We start from the raw sequence: 20254 nt of genomic DNA on the forward strand, positions 1-20254 counted from the left end.
ATCACCAAACACAAAGATGCTCAACAATCATCTGTGTCCATTTTGGATGAGCAGAGAGGATGAGACACCACGAGCCTTCAGCCACATCTTAACTGGGCTGTGTTTGACTGACTTTTCATGTTGACTGAACCATGTTCAACTCATTCAAACTTATTAAACTGCGCTCCATCTTATCTGCTTTTAACCATCTTCTCATCAACAGATTAGAAAGGTGGATGGCTCCATTCTTTTTCTGTCAATCACCAAAACGGGCTGGAAGCTTTGATAAGGGTCTCAGCATGGAAGACCACATAGATTTGAGCAAAGCTGTGGAGTAAGAAGTGGCCTGACTCAAGTCCTGGAAGCACAATCACTGGCACGTCTCCAAATGCTGCCTGAGGGTTGTAGCTACCTAGATGAGGCATAGAGAGAATTAGTTGACCACCAGAACTAATAATCTTAGTTGCTTTCAATCTCTGCCAGTCCAGTCATTTCACCAGACCTCTGATGGATTAAAAAAAATGTCCAAAAGAAAACTGAAGCACCAACGATAGCCATCTTGTGACTGTGACCAATTGCCTACTGAACAGTTCTTAATGTCCCAAGCCTCAGCAGGAAACCACTAAATCTATAAAGTCCTGTCCAGCAGAAATGAGTCTGATTGTGGATGGTCTGGTTAACCCCGATTGCCTTCAGTGCCTGAGGGAGCTGATATTTTCTCATTATGAAGACTTTCCCATCTAGTGAACGCTGCAAATAAAACTGCTCGGAATCAGACTGAACTGCCTGTTTCCGTGGTAGCAGGCCTCTGTCTGGAGGATAAATCTGCACCATTTTTTCCTGGGTTTCAGCCAGTTGTGTTACAAGGAGTTCTGAAATGTAATATAAGTGACATCCAACAAGATGGGCTCGGTCAGTTGGAGAGGGAAGCTTTGTTGCCCATAGGGCTTTCATCCTTGGGCCAGATGGTAGTGTCCAAGAGAAAGGGATCAAAGAGATACAAAACCCACATGCTCAAATATTTATTTGGTTGTTCATGTTTCCCACACTTTCCAAATGTGAACTTATGTCCTGAAGGTGGAGCTTTAGCACACAAGAAAATTGGAAAGGGGCAACTGTGTTTGTACAAAATGGGGTAGAAACAGGGAAAGAATACATGAATATGCTTCCTACTCTTCTCCATTTTTCAAGCCAAAAAGTAGGTACAGATTCTGATTTCTTCTTTTTTTTTTTTTTTAACGATGAGCCTAAAAACAATTAAATGGGAAGGAAAAGTCTGCTCTCTCAACAGGGGCTTATGGTCCCAGTAGAATGGTGAGGAGCCATAGCCACCAAAGCCAGTTATACTTCTTACTGTTGGCATTTTAAAGATGGTGTTTCTTTTTCAAAATGAGGCAGAAATAAATTGAGTAGTGATCAAAATGCTGTACCATAGAGTATGTTTAATCCAAATAGCTCCCAAGATGGTCTGCTACTGATTGTACCAACTCTACAGGACTTAGAGGAATTACTTAGTTACCAGTGAAGTAAAACTATCTCTGGAATGGAATTGAACTGTTGCTTCTGCGCACATAACAACCATGCACGGGTAGCTCAGAGGGACAGTGAAGATCATTTTGTTCTTCATCATTCACTGAGAAAATTGGTCAAAATACCAGTGCATAAATCCCCTACCATGCTGTGAAACTCTCTATGAGCATGGGCAGATATTGTTTAGATATTACTTTTCCCATTTCTAGCAATGTAAAAATTCTTAAAACATTCCCTGCAAGTGGAGAATGGGGGAGTAAGGCCTACTTATTTTGGAGCAAATAAAGCATCTGATTTGCCTTGCCCAAGATCTCCTGATTAATATCAACCTGGTACCTTAGGCCTTTTGCCTTCTTCCTCCACTTTCTCTACCCCAGACCCCAACAATCACCACCATAGCAGAAAGCACGACCTTGTATCTCGTGGGAAAGAATTCACTGCTTACTGGCAGGCAAAGATACTGTTACCCAATTTCAAAAGAGAAGATGATGAATGAAGGATGATCACTCTGAATTCAGAATATACTGGAATGATATGATCCTGTAATTGCACATCTAGGGCCGAAACTCATGTTTCTCTGCTGCCTGTCTCCTGGCCCTGCTTTCCTTAAGACTTCCAGAGTTCCTACTGTGTTATCCCACAGTATTGGACAGAACTTGAATCATTGTTGTAGAAGTTTGAAATCTGCAACTGCTGTTGCTTCAAGGGCACTCAGCATCTGGAGGGAGTCCACTCACCCATCTCCTCTCCCAATTAGATTCTCTCTGGGCTGAAGAACTGGGAGGAAAAGGAAGCAAGAGGACAGCAACCAGTTACCCTCCCTGGGGCCTCTGGCCTGGAAGTAGCCTGGGAAGGGACAGAGATCATATTTTAAGGATGAATGGGGGCCCTCAGGACCCTCCTGGTGCACCCCTGGTTTGCCTGCCATGAGGGTGCTGGTGGTGCTACCTGCTGCCTCAGGAAGTTGTGAGGCATTTGTGATCACCAGCTGACTCCTCTGTGCACAATGATGCACTGTGCTCTGGGAATTCCTGGTGACTTTGGGGGCAACCCAGTTGGTATCCCCCTTTCCCCCAAAGTGGTGAGACCTCAGGGGGTCCAAAAGGGAAGAAGTGGGAAACAATGAGATTGAAGGAGAATCCCTAGGGAGAGGAGGAGGAGGGTACCTGGCCCTAAGTTTATAAGGCTGGGCTGGGTAAGGTGGGGCCAGCTGGGGCATTTAACTTGGGAAACTTTCCAGATTATTGCAATGGCCACAGGTGGCACTTGGCTAGAGTGGGATATGTAAGCGACCCTTGAACCAGATTATGAATTCAAATCACAGTTCTACTGTTTACCAGCAATAGGACCCTTGCAAGTCCCATAACCTCTCCATGATCATTTTGATGGACTATGAATTGGGGATAATAACAGTCACTAATTAATAGGGCTGTCAGGAGGATTAAATGAGTCTTAATCCATGTAGTGAATTCAGACCAGCGCCCAGCACCTAGCAAACGCTCAGTAAATGCTAGCCATGATCATCAAGGCTAAAATGGTAAGCAGAACTTTCGAAGTGCTAGGTTGGAGAGCCTAGGACTCTGTTGCCAAGGGAGATTAGAGAGCCTTTTCAAATATGGGAGCTCTGGCCCCGGGGATCGTCCAGAAGGAGCGGCTTGGCGCCTGCCTTTTTCCCACCTCACTCCTCCGACGGGGAAACCCACTCCCTGCCACGGGGGCGCCTTGGTCACAGGAGCCTCAGCTCCGCCACGTCTCCCGCGCGTCTCCCCAGGGCCTCCCTCCCGTCGCTCCAACACCTGTCAGCCGCCCTCGTAGCCCCCCCACGGCTCGAGCCCCGGGCCTCCCCTCCAACCCCTCGGCGCCCCGGGTCCGCGCTCCCCGCGCCTCGGCTATCCGCGGGCTGCTCTCGTAAACAAAACCCGGGCGTTGGAAGCGCCCGGCGTAGGACGAGCGCGGGAGCCCGCTCCGGGCGCCGTTAGCGCGCCCCGGGAGCCCCAGGCGAGCCCAGCGGCGATGGTGGCGGCCGCGGCGGCCGCGGCGGGCGGCTCAGCTTTGTTATGAATAGATGAAAGAGGCCACCTACACAGTAACCCAAATTACGAGACCTCCCTCCTCCCTATCTCACCGAATCAAGAGGGGAGGGGAGATGGGCGTGGAGGGAGGGCGGGCGAGCGGGCAGGAGGCGGAGGGCGGAGGAGGAAGAGGATGAGGAAGGGGCCAGTTGCATCCCACTTTCACAATGGGAAAGTGAAACGCACAAGCGCACCCAACCTCTCCAGCCCTCCCCGCCTGCCGAGCTCCTCTTCGCCCGTCCCCTCCCTTCCCCTCCGCGCCTCCCCGCGAGCGCCAGCGCTGCACACAGGAACGGAACTCTCCGCGAAGGAGGGCGAGGAGAACGCGGCTCCAGAGCGCGCAGGGCTTGCCGCCGCCGCTGCACGGGCTGCCGGAGGAGCGAGCCCGCCGCCCTCCCCGCTCTCCTTCCCCGGCGAGCCGCGGGGATGGGGCGGCCGCGGGAGCCCGAGCGCGCGCAGGAGCCGCCGCCGCCCGCGTCTCCGTCGTCGCGCGCCTGAACCGCCGTCGCCGCGCGCTCTGCCCGGGGGCGGCCCCCCGAGCCCCATGGAGGTCTCCCGGAGGAAGGCGCCGGCGCGCCCCGCCGCGCCGCTGCCCCTGCTCGCCTATCTGCTGGCGCTGGCGGCGCCCGGCCGGGGCGCGGACGAGTCCGTGTGGCGATCGGAGCAAACCATCGGAGCCATCGCGGCGAGCCAGGCGGCCGGCGTGTTCGTGGCGAGCGGCAGCTGCCTGGACCAGCTGGATTATAACCTGGAGCACAGGAGCTCGCGCCTGTACCGGGACCAAGCGGGCAACTGCACCGAGCCGGTCTCGCTGGCGCCCCCCGCGCGGCCCCGGCCGGGGAGCAGCTTCAGCAAGCTGCTGCTGCCTTACCAGGAGGGGGCGACCGACTCCCAGGGGCTGCTGCTCACCGGCTGGACCTTCGACCGGGGCGCCTGCGAGGTGCGGCCCCTGAAAAACCTGAGCACGTCTCTGCGCGACGGCACCGAGGTGGTGTCGTGCCACCCCCAGGGCTCGACGGCCGGCGTGGTGTACCGCGCCGGTGACAGGAACCGCTGGTACCTGGCCGTGGCCGCCACCTACGTGCTGCCCGAGACCCAGACGGCGAGCCGCTGTAACCCGGCGGCGTCCGACCGCGACACGGCCATCGCGCTCAAGGACACCGAGGGGCGCAGCCTGGCCACGGAGGAGCTGGGCCGCCTCAAGCTGAGCGAGGGCGCGGGCAGCCTGCACTTCGTGGACGCCTTTCTCTGGAACGGCAGCGTCTACTTCCCCTACTACCCGTACAACTACACGAGCGGCGCCGCCACCGGCTGGCCCAGCATGGCGCGCATCGCGCAGAGAGCCGAGGTGCAGTTCCAGGGTCAGGCGGCCCTCGACTGCGGCCACGGCCACCCCGACGGCCGCCGCCTGCTTCTCTCCTCCAGCCTGGTGGAGGCCGTGGACGTCTGGGCGGGCGTGTTCAGCGCGGCCACCGGGGAGGGCCAGAAGAAGCGCTCCCCCGCCACCACGGCGCTCTGCCTCTTCAGGATGAGTGAGATCCAGGCGCGCGCCAAGAGCTGCCCCTGGGACTTCCGGACCACAGAGCACAACTGCGTAAGTCCTGCCCCCGGGGCCCCGCGGGGAGAGCACCGGCGGGCGAGCCGCCACCGTCCGCCGAGGCAGAGCGGGAGGGAGATCCAGTTGACATTTACCAGGTCCCGATTCACACAGCCCCGAATGTCTCCCCTCCCGACCCCCGCCCACCAGATGTTCGTTCTCAGCTCTGGCCACTTCAGCACGGCCTGAGGTACCCAAAGGGAGAATGCAAAAAGAGGGGCGGGGAGGTTAGAAGTAGAGGCTCCAAACTCGGGCTCGGGCATCCCAGTGCGTCCTTCTCTACCCAAATGTGGACACTTGTTTGGAGCGGAGCCTCCCCCCGCAGCCCCTCTTTCCCTAACCGCGTAGCCAGGCTTAATCCCTACCCCTTCTGCGCAGCCAGTCAGGGCAGGCTTGTGGGTTTGACCCTCTGGTCAGCACAGTTAGACCCAGTGCCCTCGGCAGAGAGGCCTTTGAACCGAAAGGACTTGCTGCCACACCCCAGCCTTTGTGGCTGTCCCCCCCCCCCCCCGCTCCCAGCCACACATGTGATGTGGTCTGAAGAGTTGGTCCCCTTGCTCAGCGTGGATAAATGCTAGCCTGGAAAGAGGCTCGCGCTTGGTGGAACAGAACCCCCGGCTGACACCGTGCGAGGGGGCGGGTCTGTGGCTCTGCTGAGAGTGTGCTGTGGTCTCTGGCTGAGGGGAGAGCCTGGGGAGGTTGGAGGTGGCTTTGTGGGTAAAAGCCTCACGGGGTGGGGGAGGCTAAGGAAAGTGTTGGGGTGCTACAGGCAGTTCCTGGGCTGCAGTTTGGTGGACGAGCTTGCTGGCTCCGAGGCACCACCCTTGTGTTGTGCCTGAACCAGCAAACAGCATCCATTCCCCCTGGGCTCCCAGGGCAGCCGCCGCTCGCATCTTGAGATTGGCGTTTCTTTGACTGGAAAAGAAAGCAGCGGTTCAAGAGGGTCCAGCTGATGGGGATTAAGGAGCCATTATGCACTTTTCCAGAGGCAGTCTCCCTTCCAAGGCTGCTGGCATGTCCACTCCACATATGGCCCCTGAGAGGGGAGCCTGCTGTGAGCCTCCTTTATAACTGGACGGAAATCAAAGCGCAGAAATTAGCGGCTACAGGTGTTGCCATTGTTTTGGTATAAAAGGAGTCAGAGAAGAAGGAGAGAAGTCTCCACTTGGAAAATGTGTTGTGTTAGTACATTTGTTGTGCAACCACACAGGGGAAGATTGGTTGTAAAGTGTACTAAAATGTATATAGAAAGAAAGCGTCCCGCCCCCCCCTCGGCCCCCCACCTCTGTCTCTGCAAAGTGTATCATTTAGCAAATATTGGCCCTATTTTCCAGGGAGAAAAAAACTGGAAAGTCTTTTGTAAGGCCCTTTGGAATGGTCACTTGGTTCTTCCTCTTTGCTTCGCAAAACCTTCATCTAGATACTGGCATAATTTTATTTTATTTTTTGCATTAGGGGTATATTTCCCACATGTACCACCCTATTATTAATACTTTGTAATAGTGACATGCATTTGGTAAAGTTAATGAAAGAACATTCTTCCATTTGTACTATGAACCACAGTCATTGTCCACCACAGATATAAAGAACACATATTGTCCTCTAAATGATTTAATATTATACACATGCCATTTAACATTCTATATCTGTAGTAGATCTTTATAATCTAATGCTTTAGGTTTGGCAGAGTAACCGCTTTCTACCTCTCTCTTGAAGAGCACCCCCAAATATTACTTTGGGTTAAGATTTAGGCACTCTTTGTCTCTGGGGTTAATTACAAGTCAGCTTAGAGGCCCACAGCAGGCAGTAAATCGGCAAGTCCAAGCGTTGCCATCTGACAGCTGTGTAGCTGTGTGGAGCCAAAACATTTCTCTTGACTGCGTCTCTACCCATTGGGTCTTAGAGGACTTAGTTTCCTTCCAAACCCAGCAGGCTTCCTGAATGCACTCAGAAGCCACCTTTTGGCTCAATCAGGTGTCCTCTATTTGTATAGGGAGGGGAGGGGTAGGGAAAGTCACAGAGCTGTTTATCCATCTTCACCGGAGCTTCTGGGAAAGAGCTGTCCCCTGGAAATCACACAAGAGATAAACACATGCTGCCAAAGATCTGGAATTGGAAAAATAAATAATTAAAATGGGTCCCTCCGCAGCATTTCTTGCTGCTGTTATTTATCGAACACTCCCAGTGTGCTCAGAGCTGTGTATTCTGAAAGACAGGGTCTCTACCCCCTGAGCCTGTCATCCAAGTTAAATAATATACTCTGCTTCAAACAATAGCATACCAGGGCTGCACAGGTGGGAGCTTGGAGTTTTGCATTTTTTTTCCTCATTTAAGTAAATTCTTTGCTGCTAGTATGCATTAAAAAGCCTTAATGGAGTTGAATTTCAAGAGGGATTTGAATGAAAAGAAAGGTGGTAGTTTTGATGAAAAAAAGGCAACAATTTTCTAACCTATTAAATAAGCAGATAAGATACTTAATTAAAAAAAAATTTTTTTCTTGCTCCCTGCTATGTGTAAACCATGCTCTGTGCTGGGTACCATCTACTTTGTCACTGAAGGGACAATAGCAGGTTGCAACCCCGTTTAATAGGGTCATGGGATCGGTATGCCCCTGGTTGTCACTCAGAAGAATGATGTCATTTGATTGCATTTGGTCTGCATTTTATTTTCAGGTCTTGAATATGTTTTAGAAAAGGCAAGCTGAATTATAGGGCCTGGAACAGGAGACAGACTTGAAACACTCTAGGGGGAGCCTCAATAGATTCTAACAGCGATTCCTTCAGAGCAGACGCAGTAATTTTAAGAGTAATCCATAGGCAGCAAGGTACAAACCTGTAGACTTGCTTGCCTTCTCCTTCTCCTACTTGATGGCTCTTATTTTCCATCTTCAATCAGCCATTGAAGTAGAAAAGTGACAGGACTGGCTGAGTTGCATTTTGCCTTCTCTTGTTCCTCTTCTTTTCTCAATGTTGACTGGCCCTCCTCCCCTTCAGCTTCTCCTGCTAAGGATTAATTTATGAGGTGCTTGTGCAATGAGTTTGTGCTCAGCCGTTTGCACTCTGGACTGTTACTTTTTCTGCCTTGCCCCCAACTTTGAGCACAGTTTCATTAGTATAGCAGATTAATTTCAGCCCCCAAATGTGCCAAAGCAGCTGATTTCTGTAAACCTACCCCTGCTTTAATAATCCTAATGAATATTTAGACAGCACTTCCCTATATATTATTTCTTTTGAGCTCCTCCTCAAGTGTGAAGTCGATTCTATGGGCAGCATTACCATTTACCAGATGAGGAAGCTCAAGATCATTCACTCAACTTTGCTCAAGATAAACAAGTGTCAGAGCTCTCCGGCTTGAACCCACATCTTCTAATGCCTACTTCTGCATTCATGCATTTTTTTCCACCATGCTTGTACCTCTCAAACTTTCCCTTGAAGTTCCTCTATCTGAAGAGGCATCAAACAACACCCCACCCAGCCCCCCAAACATGAGATTGAGGCTAGAGAGTGCCCCCTGAAGGCAATATATTCCTCTAATCTTGAGTTGTATTTTAAAACTTGGTGTGACTTCTTTTCATTCTAATCCATAACATATCTATGCTTTGGTTAATATAAAAGTGGATGTTTTAAGTTATGCACAACTCAATTAGTTTAACATCCTCCCTCTCCAAACTACCACTTCCCCAGTCTTACCAATGCTGCCCCTAGAAGAGTGTTGTGAAGTTTGGTTATTCCAGAGGTGTTTGGCTGCCCCTTGGCTCCAGGGCCGTTAGTGGTGTAAACATGGCTGCCACCCCCTCCGCAGGAACTGAGGGTGGCATCCCTTCCCCTAGTCTTGGCAGAACGGACTGCCTTCTCCAGTGCATTCTAACCCTTTGAAGGGACACACCCTCTTCTTTCATATTCCCAGTTCTAAAACCTGATGTAATTTGATGGTCACACAGAGAACCGCAAAATACTCACATGCTCCCTAGCAGACAGCAACCCAACACACATCTAACTGCTGTGCACATAAGCCTTGTCTCAGGACCACGTGACAATGCAGACTGTAGACCTCAAAATCCATAGTCTCTCTGTGATGTTTATTCCTCTTCTAGTTTCTGTTATGATCCTGTCAAGTCATTTTGCAATCTGTAGACTAGATGGTGAGTTTTACCCCCATAAACACATCTGATATGAAAGGGCAGACTGAAAATGAACAACTGCAATGAGGGCACCCACTTCAAAAGAAGGAAAAGGCAATGATAGCTACAGTCTACTGAATAGTTATCATGTGCTAGACTCTGTGCTGGGAAATTTCGATGCCTTACTTTCAGTTGATTGTCACAATCACCCTATGGGGCAAAGATAGGTGTTAAACAGAAGGTATTATTATGTTTCACAGATGAGAAAATTGAGGTCCAGAGAGCAATGGTTAGACTCCATAGCTGGTAAATGGCAAAGGATTTCTAATCTGGGTGGGGTTTGGCTCTAAGGCTGGATCTCTTAATCCCTGTTTACTGACAGTCTTGCACTACAGACATTAGGTTCTGATGTCAGGGAGCAAATGAGGTCCCTCCAACTGCTGTGATAAGACCACATGCAGTAGAACCAATAACCCGTGGTTGGGAAGTTAGATCCTGGGTCTGCACATTTGACCAACTGAGGCTCTGATGCACACTCAAGTTTGAGAACCACTGCTGCACACTAGTGACATAATGATTTTCTTTGTGATTCTAGCTAGGGTACCTGGGTTAGAATTTGTCCCGTTTTTTTTCCTTATATTTACTAAGGCCATGTCTTAGTTTGCTAAATGCTGCCCAAGCAAAATACCAGAAATGTGTAGGCTTCTATAATGGTCATTTATTAGGTTAAAAGTTTATGTACTGAGGCAGTAAAAGGGTCCAAACTGAGGCATCATCAAGAGATGCTGTCTTACCAAGCTGGAGCTGTGGGCAGTCAGGCACATGGTGGAGCACAATGTCGGTTTGCTCTTCTCTCCCCTCTGGGCCATGAGAAGGAACCAACTCCTTCCACAATTCTAGTATTCCTATTCTCTTCTAATTGCTCAAAGGCAATACCTAGAAGGCCTTTTTAAGCCTTACCTTTTTTGGGCTAATAGTCTGAGTCACCAGAACCTATAGTTCATAGTTTAGCTCCTTCACTCCTACATACTACAGGCTATTTGCATCTCATTTTAATATATGTGTGGGGGTGGATTTCTAGAGTCTTCTACTCTGCTCTACACCAGAACCAGTCCCACACACTTGCCATTCTCTCCAAGGGTCTGTTCTGCACATCAGTCCTGAGACCAATTTCTACGGTAGATGGTCTCCTCTCAGTTGGATACATGGAATAAAGATCTACTTGAGCAAGAAGACGGGGAATTTAGTGGACAGGAACATGTGGAAAATGTGGAAATCTAAGAATAGAAACAGTACTGTCGAGTGGTTACATGCACAGACTCTGGAACCAGATCACCTGGTATCACTGCTGTAGCATGACCTTGGGCGAATTATTTAGCCTTTCTGTGCCTCACTTTCTTCATCTACAAATGGGGATAGTAAAGTGCCTACTTCATAGGATTATTGTCCAAATAAATGAGTTAGTATGTATAGACATAAAATGCTTAAAACACTACTTGACCAATAGTAAATGCTTTACAAGTGTTGCTATCATCACAGTCATCATTATTAACTGTAATAGGACTGGGCTCCTTGATAGAAAGGTAGAGGGTAGTTCTGGATTCAGCAGCAGGAAGTGATGGCTGCTTACCCTAAGATTTCTTGATTCACATGACTTAGCATAGCTGCTTCCCTCTATCTTGCTACCAAATGGCCTCTGCTTCCTCACATGTCTTCCCCTCACACCTTGCCCTGAATATGCCTCAGCCTGCCATGACCCCCTACTCTACCTCTCAATAGCTTTTCAACCTCAGCTTTGGTGACTAACTGGCAATGGCTTTCTATGTCATGTAGCTTAAATTACCAGGAAGGAGATAGAATGAGGTCCAGCTCATCTTTTCACCCCAGATTATGAGTCCCAGTTCAGTGTAGACATTTGGAGGTAGATACTGACCCCTGGTTCAGTCAGGACCAGCAGGTGCTATAGGCAATTTCTCTTAGCATGCAATTCTGGAAGATGCACTGCGACAACCACCATCTTGACTACAGTAGCATGGTCCCATCTCCACCTCCACTAAAGTTTCTGGATAACCACTCCCTTCCCTGAACACACTCTGGTACATGCTGGGAATGCTAACATGTCAAAGACTGAGACCTGTTTTGAGAAATCCTAAAGGCCAGTGGGGGGACGGCTTGTAGCTCTCATGGTTCTAACCTGTTCGTGGCAACAAGGGCATGGTAGCAGTTGGTTTCTTTAAGAAATGTGCTCATACTTTTTCTTAGTTTTAATTTTCTATCTTGATGAAAGTGCTAATTTTTATACTGACACAAAGCAAATAAAGTTGTGTCCTCCATTTCATAGCTTATAGTTGATTTACATATAGGTTTGACTGTTCTATTCAATAGTTGCACATGTTATTTCCCCACCCCACCCCCTGGCCAATGCTGTTATGCTTGGGTTGGCAAACTTTTTCTGCAAAGGGCCAGAAAGTCAATATTTTAGGCTTTGTGAGCCACATTCTCTCTCTGTTGCAACTACTCAACTCTGCTGCTGTAGTGTGAAAGCAGCCAAAAAACACATAAGTAAACAAGCAGGGATTTGTTCCAATAAAACTTTAGTTATAGACACTAAAATTTGAATTTCATATACTTTTTGCTTATCACGAAATATTCTTCTTCTTTTGATTTTTTCCCCACCATTTAAAAATGTAAAAATCATTCTTACCTTATGGATTACAATGAAAAACAGGCGGCAGGCCAGATTTGGCCCACAGGCGGTAGTTTGCCGACCCCTGCTGTTATAGAGAGAGGGAGTATAAAACATACAGTACAGTGTGATACCAGTTGTAAGAGAGATTTAACCAAGAAGGTGTTGTGGAAGCCCCAAGGATGGGTGTCAAACTCAGTGTAGGAGGCTTTGGAAGGCTTCCGGTACTTGAGCTGGGTCTTGAAGAACATGTAAGAGTTAGTCAAGTGGAGAAGGCAGGGAAGGAAGCTCTGGAGAGTAGAAGCAACTTGTGCACAAGTGGGAATTTGTGTAAGCTTGTGAACCACAAGTAGCTCACCGTGGCTGCAGAGTGTCCAGAAAAGGGCATGTAAGTCCAGATGGCAAAGAGCTTAGTGGGACAGGCAAAGGTGTTTGGATTTTATCCTGATGGTCAGTTATTTTCAGACTTTCTAAACCTTGCCTTTCAAATAAATCTTCACCAGAAGTCAATTGTGAGGGAAAAAAGAGCAAATCATCCTTGGCCTGTTGCTGGCTTTGGGTGAGACCATTGCCAAGTGCTGGGGATTCAGGAGTGACACAGGGAATGGGAGGTTCCCAGAACCCTACAACTTGGCCCCTACATACCCTCGTGCCTGTCCCTGAAGCATCTCAAAGGGACTTCTAGGACCTGTGGAGCATGCTGTGAAAACCGTGGCTTGGCTGATGGGGGAAGGAGGCAGGGTCATAAGCAGACATGATCTGATTGTGCTTAAGAAAAGTCACTCAGAAAATGGAATGGATTAGGCAAGAATGGAGGCAAGTTGGAAGCAGATGTGGCTCAAATGGTTGAGCTCCTGCTTCCCACATGGGAGTTGCTGGGTTTAGTTCACGGTGCCTCCTAAAGAAGCAAAACAAATGAAAAAACCAATTCAGAGGGGCTGATGTGGCTCAGTAGTTGAGCATCAGCTTCCCTCATGCAAAGTTGTGGGTTCAATCCCCAGCCTCTGGTACCTCACACACAAAAACAGGAAAAAAAATGGAGGCAAGAAACTGATTAGGACAATCATTAATTCAAAAACATAAACTTCTTGAGCTCCTATTACATGTCAAGCAGTGTGTGAAAATGTTTGCATAAGTGGTAAATAGGGTACAGAGTAATCATCTAGCAAATAAGTAATTTTTATATAAAAATGATAAACTCAGAGGACCTACCGTGTACCAGGTATCTTTCTAAGCATTAACTCATTTAATCCTCACCACAACCTTCTGAAGTATGTAATACTGTTACTCCCATTTTACAGATGAGGAAACTGAGGCACAAACTGAGAAAGAATTGAGGCTGTTAAAGAACTGAACAGGTGATGTGACAGGGTGAGGCCGTTGTAAGTGGGGTCCTGGGGAAAGTTCTCTTTAAGAAGGTGATATTGAGTTGACACCAACAAGATAAGAAATGGAAGTTGTATGTGTCCCCATGGAGAGCACTTTGAGCAGACTGGAAGAGCAAGCGTGAGGGTTCCAGGAGGGCAAGGGTTTGGTTGGGTTGAAGAACAAAAGGCAGTGAGGTTGAGTAGAGGGAAGTATTGAGGAGAGAGTGTTAATCAGAGGAGACTGGAGAGGGAAGCCGTGGCCCAATCCTATAGGCCTTGTAGACTGTAGAGAAGAGATTGTATTTTATTCTCAAAGCATAGGGAAGTCTTTGAAGAGATGTGAAATGACTGAATTTGAATTTCTAAAGAATGACTACCCTGTAGACAATGCTTGAGAGACTGGCCACAGTGGAGCAGGAGACCTTCAGGAGGCTACTGCAGTGGTCCAGGCAAGAAATAATGTTGCCTTCTTCTAGATTGGTGGTGAAGAATATAAAGAGAAGCACATGGATTCTGTTTATAGAACTAATCCAACAGAGGGATATTGAAGATCTGAACTGACTTTGTGGCAGTAAGGTTAGAGAGGAGGGATTAAATGAAATAGTTTTTTAAGATGTAGAGTTGAGAGCTATTGGTGACCATTTAGAAGATGAGTTTAATTTTTGTTGATTTTTAGATGTTTTGGGGACATCCAGGAATGTGGTTGGAAATGAAGGTAGGAGTCAGGGATCCACTCCATAAATCTTCACCAACAATGTACCAGGCTCTGTGTTGGGGCGCCCCCAGCCCTGTTTGGGCTATATGTACCCAGAGGAGACTAGCCAGGTTTGTCTCATCTTGTTTCCTCTCCATAAGGCTGTCTAACACATAGTGGGTGGGCCCTTAAAAAATATTTGTTGAACTGGAAGGAAGACGCCTCTACCTGGTGGAGAAGACAGATGAGAAGATCAGGGATTATAGTACAGTCAGTTAGAGCTATTATAGGGGAAGCAGGGCTTCCAAAGGAATCAACACTTGAGCTATGTTTATAGAAAGAGTAACCACCAGGTAGCCAAGAGGGAAAGTGTTTCTCAGTGACCAACAAGGCAGGATTCCTTGCCACTTCCCTGTATCGCCCCTGACCTGGTCTTGGAAGATTCTACTTGAGAAGTGCATTATCTAACACACCAACTGTTTCTGATTATTGCTCATTGACATCCTCCAGTGCCAACCCTTGTGTCTCTGAGGCAAAGGTGGGGGGAGGGATAGCCTTGAGGAGCAAGTAATTGTAGGTGTCACCAAGTATCAACCTCCTGTGCTTAGCAATAACTGTGACCTCTAACCCAGGGGTTCTTAACCCTAAGCCTATAGATCCCTTTTTAGAATAATATTTGTAACTGAATAAAATAAAACATAGGATTGCAGAAATATACCAATTACATATGATTATTTTTAAAATTTGAGATACAGTAATGTATCTTAGAAATTAAGTAATAAAATCTGGCAGTAATAACCACCATAACTTCAAATTAGAGATGAGCATGAAAATATTTTAAGATATCTGCAACAACTATAAAATGATATGAAAATATCTTGGGGTTTTTTAGTTTCAAAGTCACAAGTTCAGTTAATACTGAAAGAGAATGCTAAATTTTAGTTAGTATTCACAAAAAAAATGTATCATTTTCTTGTGCAAGCTCATGGAGTCCTTGAATTCTATCCATGGACTGTGGATCCCAGTAGAGCCCCTACTCTAACAATTCATTTCAGGTGACAAGTGCTTCTGAAACCAACAAAAATGAAATATGAGGTTCTGCATTTTGTTTCAAAACTAATTTGATTGATTGATTTTGATAAGAGGAGGTCTGTTCCTCTCTGTAGTTTACAGATCAAATGCTTGGCCAAGAGCAAGTGCTCCATAAATGATGGATGGATGGATGGATGGATGGATGGATGGATGGATGGATGGATGGATGGGTGGGTAGATGGATGGGTGGGCAGGTGAATGAATAGATGGAAAAATCTCTGAGGTTCAATGACTGCCAAAAGACTCAAAACTAGTAAGTAATAGAGCTTGAACTTGAACCACATATTTTTTATTCTAAATCTCTTGTTCTTTCAATTCTTCTGTACCACTATAAGCTATTTTTATTTTAAAGCTAACACAATACTAGGCTATGTTCATAAAATTGTGCTATTCTAATCATGGGAAAGAACAGTCTTATTATTCTTTGATTTAGTCAGAGCATATCTATAGTACTTTGTTTACTTCTTAGTGACATTTATGTAGGCTGTCTATGGGCTGAGATGGTGTGAGACCTGAAAACTGTCTCTTTCAAACTGTCAGTGAACTATGGATATGAAATTAAGCCCAAGATACATGGTAATAGAAGATGTAGGGTCATTTAATATTTCTCCCCAAGGCAGAACCAAGTTCCATTGTTTACAAAGGACAAATCTTGGCTCATTTGAAGAATTCCGTAATGATTATGCCTACTTAACAATGTAACAGGATTGTCTAATGAGATATTGACTGAGGATATTCAGACATTGATCCACATATTTATTCCTTCATTCAATAAGTATTTACTGGCAACCTACGACGTGCCAGATACTGAGGTAGGTGTTTGATTCCAAGTATAGAATAACATGAACTCTTGTAGAGCTTATACTCTACTGGGAGACAGATAATAGCAAGTTTAAAATACACAACAATTATAATAAGTATTTTGAAGGAAATAAAGGAGTGCTATGAATAACAGCTGGGGTAGGGGTGGGAGAACTATAGTCCTGTGACCGTGAGGAAGTGACATTTAACTTGAAACCTAAAAGATACAAAGGAGGCAGCCTACAAAGGAGAAGTGTGTGAGTGTTTGTGTGTGGGAGGGTGGGGGGAGTAACCAGAAGAGGCAGCATGTGCAAAGGCCCTGAGGCAGAAATATGATAATATGTTCAAGGATCTGAAAGAAAGCCAGTGTGGATGCTGACAGTAAGTGAGGAAAAAGATAGCAAGGGATGAGTTTGAAGAGATAGGCAGGGACCAGATCAGGCAAGGCATGGGAAGGCATTTGCATTTAATTCAAAGTATAATGGGAAGAGTTTTAGGCAAGGGTGTAACATGGCCCTTTTTGTATTTTAAAGGGTCACCCTGACTACTGACAGAGAATAAATTGTGAGTTGAAATGGAGTCACTGGGAGGCTCTTGCAACAGAGTAAGAGCCTGTTGAGGGGTTTGGACCGGGTGGAGACCATGAGATGGAGAAGACGGATTTGCGATAGGGTTTGTGGGGAAATCCAGCAGGGAGTTTTCACAAGTTGGATGTGGGAAGTGATGGAAGGAGAGGAATCTAGGGTGATTGGTGAAGAAGTCTTGGGGAAGAAAAGGGCTGGAGGGAAGAAAATTCTGGATAACCATTTTTTGGGGGGGCGGGTTTCTGAAACCATATGATAGATTCCAGTGGTTCTCAACAGACAGTGACATTTCCTTAAAGGCCGTTTGAAAATAGACGTGTTTGTGTGGTGGAGGGACTTTCTCACTAATCAAAGTAATGGGGGGCCACTACCGGGGCCCTTGAAGGGAAGAGAGAAGATGGGCAAAGAGGTGGGAGGATGTAAGTGAGAGACAGACTGCACCACTGCATGTTTCCTGCAGCTGTGCTACAATTCCCAGTGTTTTTGTGGGCTAGAGGCTTCTGGTGCTCCAGGCTTCCCTTCTCTGTTCCTTCTGCACATGCTGGCCTCTCCCTTTCGATCATTAAATTCCTCTTTCAGATGATGAGAGAGAGACCACAAACTTAGTCAGAACCTGTTGTCTGTTGTAGTGTCTACAAGAATAAAGAAAAGCAACAGGACCTTTAATGGCCAATAAAATCCCTGATGGATGAATACATATTCTTTCTACCTCCCTTGCTTGCTAAAGATCGTTTTCTAGTTATTTTCACAAGCATTATTTCATTCGAGCCTCACAACAACCCTGAGGGATAAGCAGGGTTTGTAGAAGTACTGTGCCCATTTTACAGATGCAAATGTTGATTCAGGGACTTAACTTGCCCAATTCGAGTATCCTGTAAGGAGCAGAGAGGAACCAGGACTCGGGGCTCCTTCTAAGGTCTCCTGACCACAAGTGGGCCCCTGAGTAAGTAATAGGAAGTGATGAAGAAACTGCTTCAAAACAAGTTCGTCCCAAAGGGGAACCAGTATGAAAATTAACTGCCGAAGGCTGGCATCTTATTAATTGTAAGAAATTGATAGGCATCTGGTTGGTGTCCCCTCACCCCCAGGAAAAACCTAAATCACGGAGTCCTTTTAGTACCTCGGGAGTAAAGACCTGATCCTAGCTTGGCCTCGGCTTGTGCACATGTCCTCGGGCTGTTGTCGTAACAGCTTGGTGCGGCTGAGCTCCCTGCCTGAGGCTTGACCAGGGGGCACATGTACAGGCAGGGCCACTACGTTGCTCATCTCCAGTGGTGCCTTTCACATCTTAGAGTATGTGCCCGGCGCCCCCTAGAGTTGTGTAGTGCACAAGCGGGAATGTTTATTTCCAATGGGAAATAGTGTAGAGAAACAGGTCTAGCTGTTTTCATGATATGCCCACAGCTCCCTGTATACACACACACAAATATACGCACACAGATACCCACATACCCCCGTGCCCATCCACACAAACACATGCACATGCATAATACACATGTACACACATGTCCACACACACGTGCTGCCCTTCTCAGTAGTCTTGGTCCCAGCGTGGTACGTCTAGCCAACTCTCTCTTTCTTAGCCCAAATGCAGTTTGAGACAAAGTAGCTTTTCCCTCTCATGGAAAAAAGTTTCTTTATTCCAGTCGGCTGAAGTGTAGGCGTGACGTTGTGGTTAGACATGGTAGGAAGGAGAAGCACAGTGACAATTCTGAAGGAACCAAGGAGGCCCAAAGGGGAGACAAGGTTTAGAGCTAAATCAAGATTGGATTTTGTCATGAAAGGCAGAACTGGCAAAAGCATCATTACAAGGCATTAACCTTGTTACACACAGACGAACAAGCAGAGGCTGGGATTCAGAAATAAATTACACATAATAAACTAGACAGAATAGGCTGAGAGCAACATTAGCGATTATGCCCTAAAGGGAGAGAAGGGCAAGATAGAAAATAGGCCAAAAAAAGAGAGTAAGAATAATCTCTGGACACAGGGGGCCTACCGCACTGTTTCCCTCCCTTTTCTGCACGGCTCCCTAGGTATTAACTCTGCTTGTGCTAAGGGGCTTCTCTGAGCCTGTCTTTCTTTTGTTTTCATTTGCTGAAATGAGCATAAGTAAGCTATTCAGAGGGCTCATTTCTCCATTCACGAGGACCTGTCCCTTTCTGTGTGTTTCTAGCACAAAAGAATTCATTTCCATTCAGCCAGAGCAGCCCCTAGAGTCGCATGAGGTCCACTCTTCACACCTACTTTCTTCTAGGCCTGCTTTTGTAATTGGCTACAAAACCCTGACTGAGTGTAGGATGCTCCAGGGCAGTGAGAGGAGCAAAGCCTTGTCAAGGGCTGGTCCCTCATCCTTGAAGAAGCGCCAGGGCCGCCTGCCCCGTCCTACAAGTCAGGACTCTTTTTATACAAAGCGACTTGCTCTAAGCTGTAAGTAACAGGGAACCCAACCAATCGAGGCTTAAACCATGGCAATTAGTGTTCATGGAATAGAAGGTTTAAGGTTGGAGGTTCTGTGGCTCGGTGGAGTCTTCAAGAACCTAGGGCCTTTCCATCTTTCCTCTGCCTCAGTCTTAGCAGGTTGGTTTTTCAGCCTCCAGCTTGGATCTCATGGAAGCAAAATGGCTGCCACCATTCTGCAAAATGGCCTCACACAGCTGTATTCAAAGGGAAGACATGAGGGAAGAAGGCAAAGGGCTTCCCTCAAGAGCTTCCTCTTACCTAGAAGAAAGCTTATTCCTAGAAGCTCCTCCAGTAGACTTCTTTTATCTCACAGACCAGAACTGGGCCACACAGCCATCCGTAACTTGAAGGGTGGGAAGGTAAAATCTGGCAGTGGGGAAAGGAATGGCATTCGCCTTGACAGTCCTGGTTTCCCCCAGGCCTGAGCTCCTTGTTACCTGAAAGAATAAGGGAAAGCAGCGATAACTGCCATGGATATGGCAGCACTGTCGTGTGTTTTTAAATAAGGGAATGATAGAAACATGGGTTAGCTGTTCCTAGGTGCCAGGTACCATTCTCAGCCTTACATATGTACTAACTCATTCAATCTTCACAACCAGTCTGTGAGTTAGATACTCGATCATCACTTCCATTTTATGGAGGAGGAAGCCTCACAGAGAGGTTAAATAATGTGCATAAGATTACTCAGCATGGAATGACAGAGCCAGGATTCAAACCCAGGTGGTCTGGTTCACTGCCTTATGCTGCAGCTATTAGGTAAGATGATAAAATACTCTAAGCCACACAATTAAGCTCTTGATAAATGTAAGCTGGTATTATTGTTTATTATTATTATCATTACTGCTACTGTTTTCATTGTCATTATGTCCTCTTCATATCAACCCTACCAGTCAGGCATCATTAGCTTTATTAGACAGTGGGAAAAACCAACCCCGACAGGACTTAAAGAAGTTGCCCAGGTATCCAGTGGACGAGGATTAAGCTTGGATCCCAGATGGACTGTACTATACCTCCAGCCTCGCAGGTTTGGGAACATTAGTTTAATGGCTGTACTGCTTACCTATGCAACTGATGCAGGACTTAAGTTAGAACACTACAAATAAGGAAGAAGAGTAGGAAGTCAGGAAAGGACACTGGAAAGGGAAAGATGGTAGTTTAGAACCAATTTTCTCTTTTTTTCTGGAGCTGGTCTTTCACAAACAAGGTAAAGGTGCTCATCACACCTCAGTCAAGGCCACCTATACTGTCTTAGTTCTTGACCAATCATAT

The 20254-nt window shown here is 47.0% G+C and overlaps 1 protein-coding gene across 3 annotated transcripts in view; it reads left to right on the top strand.

The window, feature by feature from the left end:
- The first annotated feature begins 3736 nt into the window (after window positions 1-3736).
- Window positions 3737-20254, top strand: part of PLXNC1 (plexin C1) — a 137014-nt gene continuing 120496 nt past the window's right edge. The window contains exon 1 of one of the 3 annotated variants that reach the window (XM_058308541.2): window positions 3737-5175. In XM_058308541.2, coding sequence (XP_058164524.1) covers window positions 4126-5175 — 1050 coding nt within the window. In that variant the 5' untranslated portion in view covers window positions 3737-4125. The remainder of the gene's footprint in view (window positions 5176-20254) is intronic. The other 2 variants (XM_058308540.2, XM_058308539.2) reach the window with 2 other exon arrangements.

This window comes from Dasypus novemcinctus, chromosome 12 (assembly GCF_030445035.2).
Source record: "Dasypus novemcinctus isolate mDasNov1 chromosome 12, mDasNov1.1.hap2, whole genome shotgun sequence".
Classification (NCBI taxonomy): Eukaryota; Metazoa; Chordata; class Mammalia; order Cingulata; family Dasypodidae; genus Dasypus; species Dasypus novemcinctus.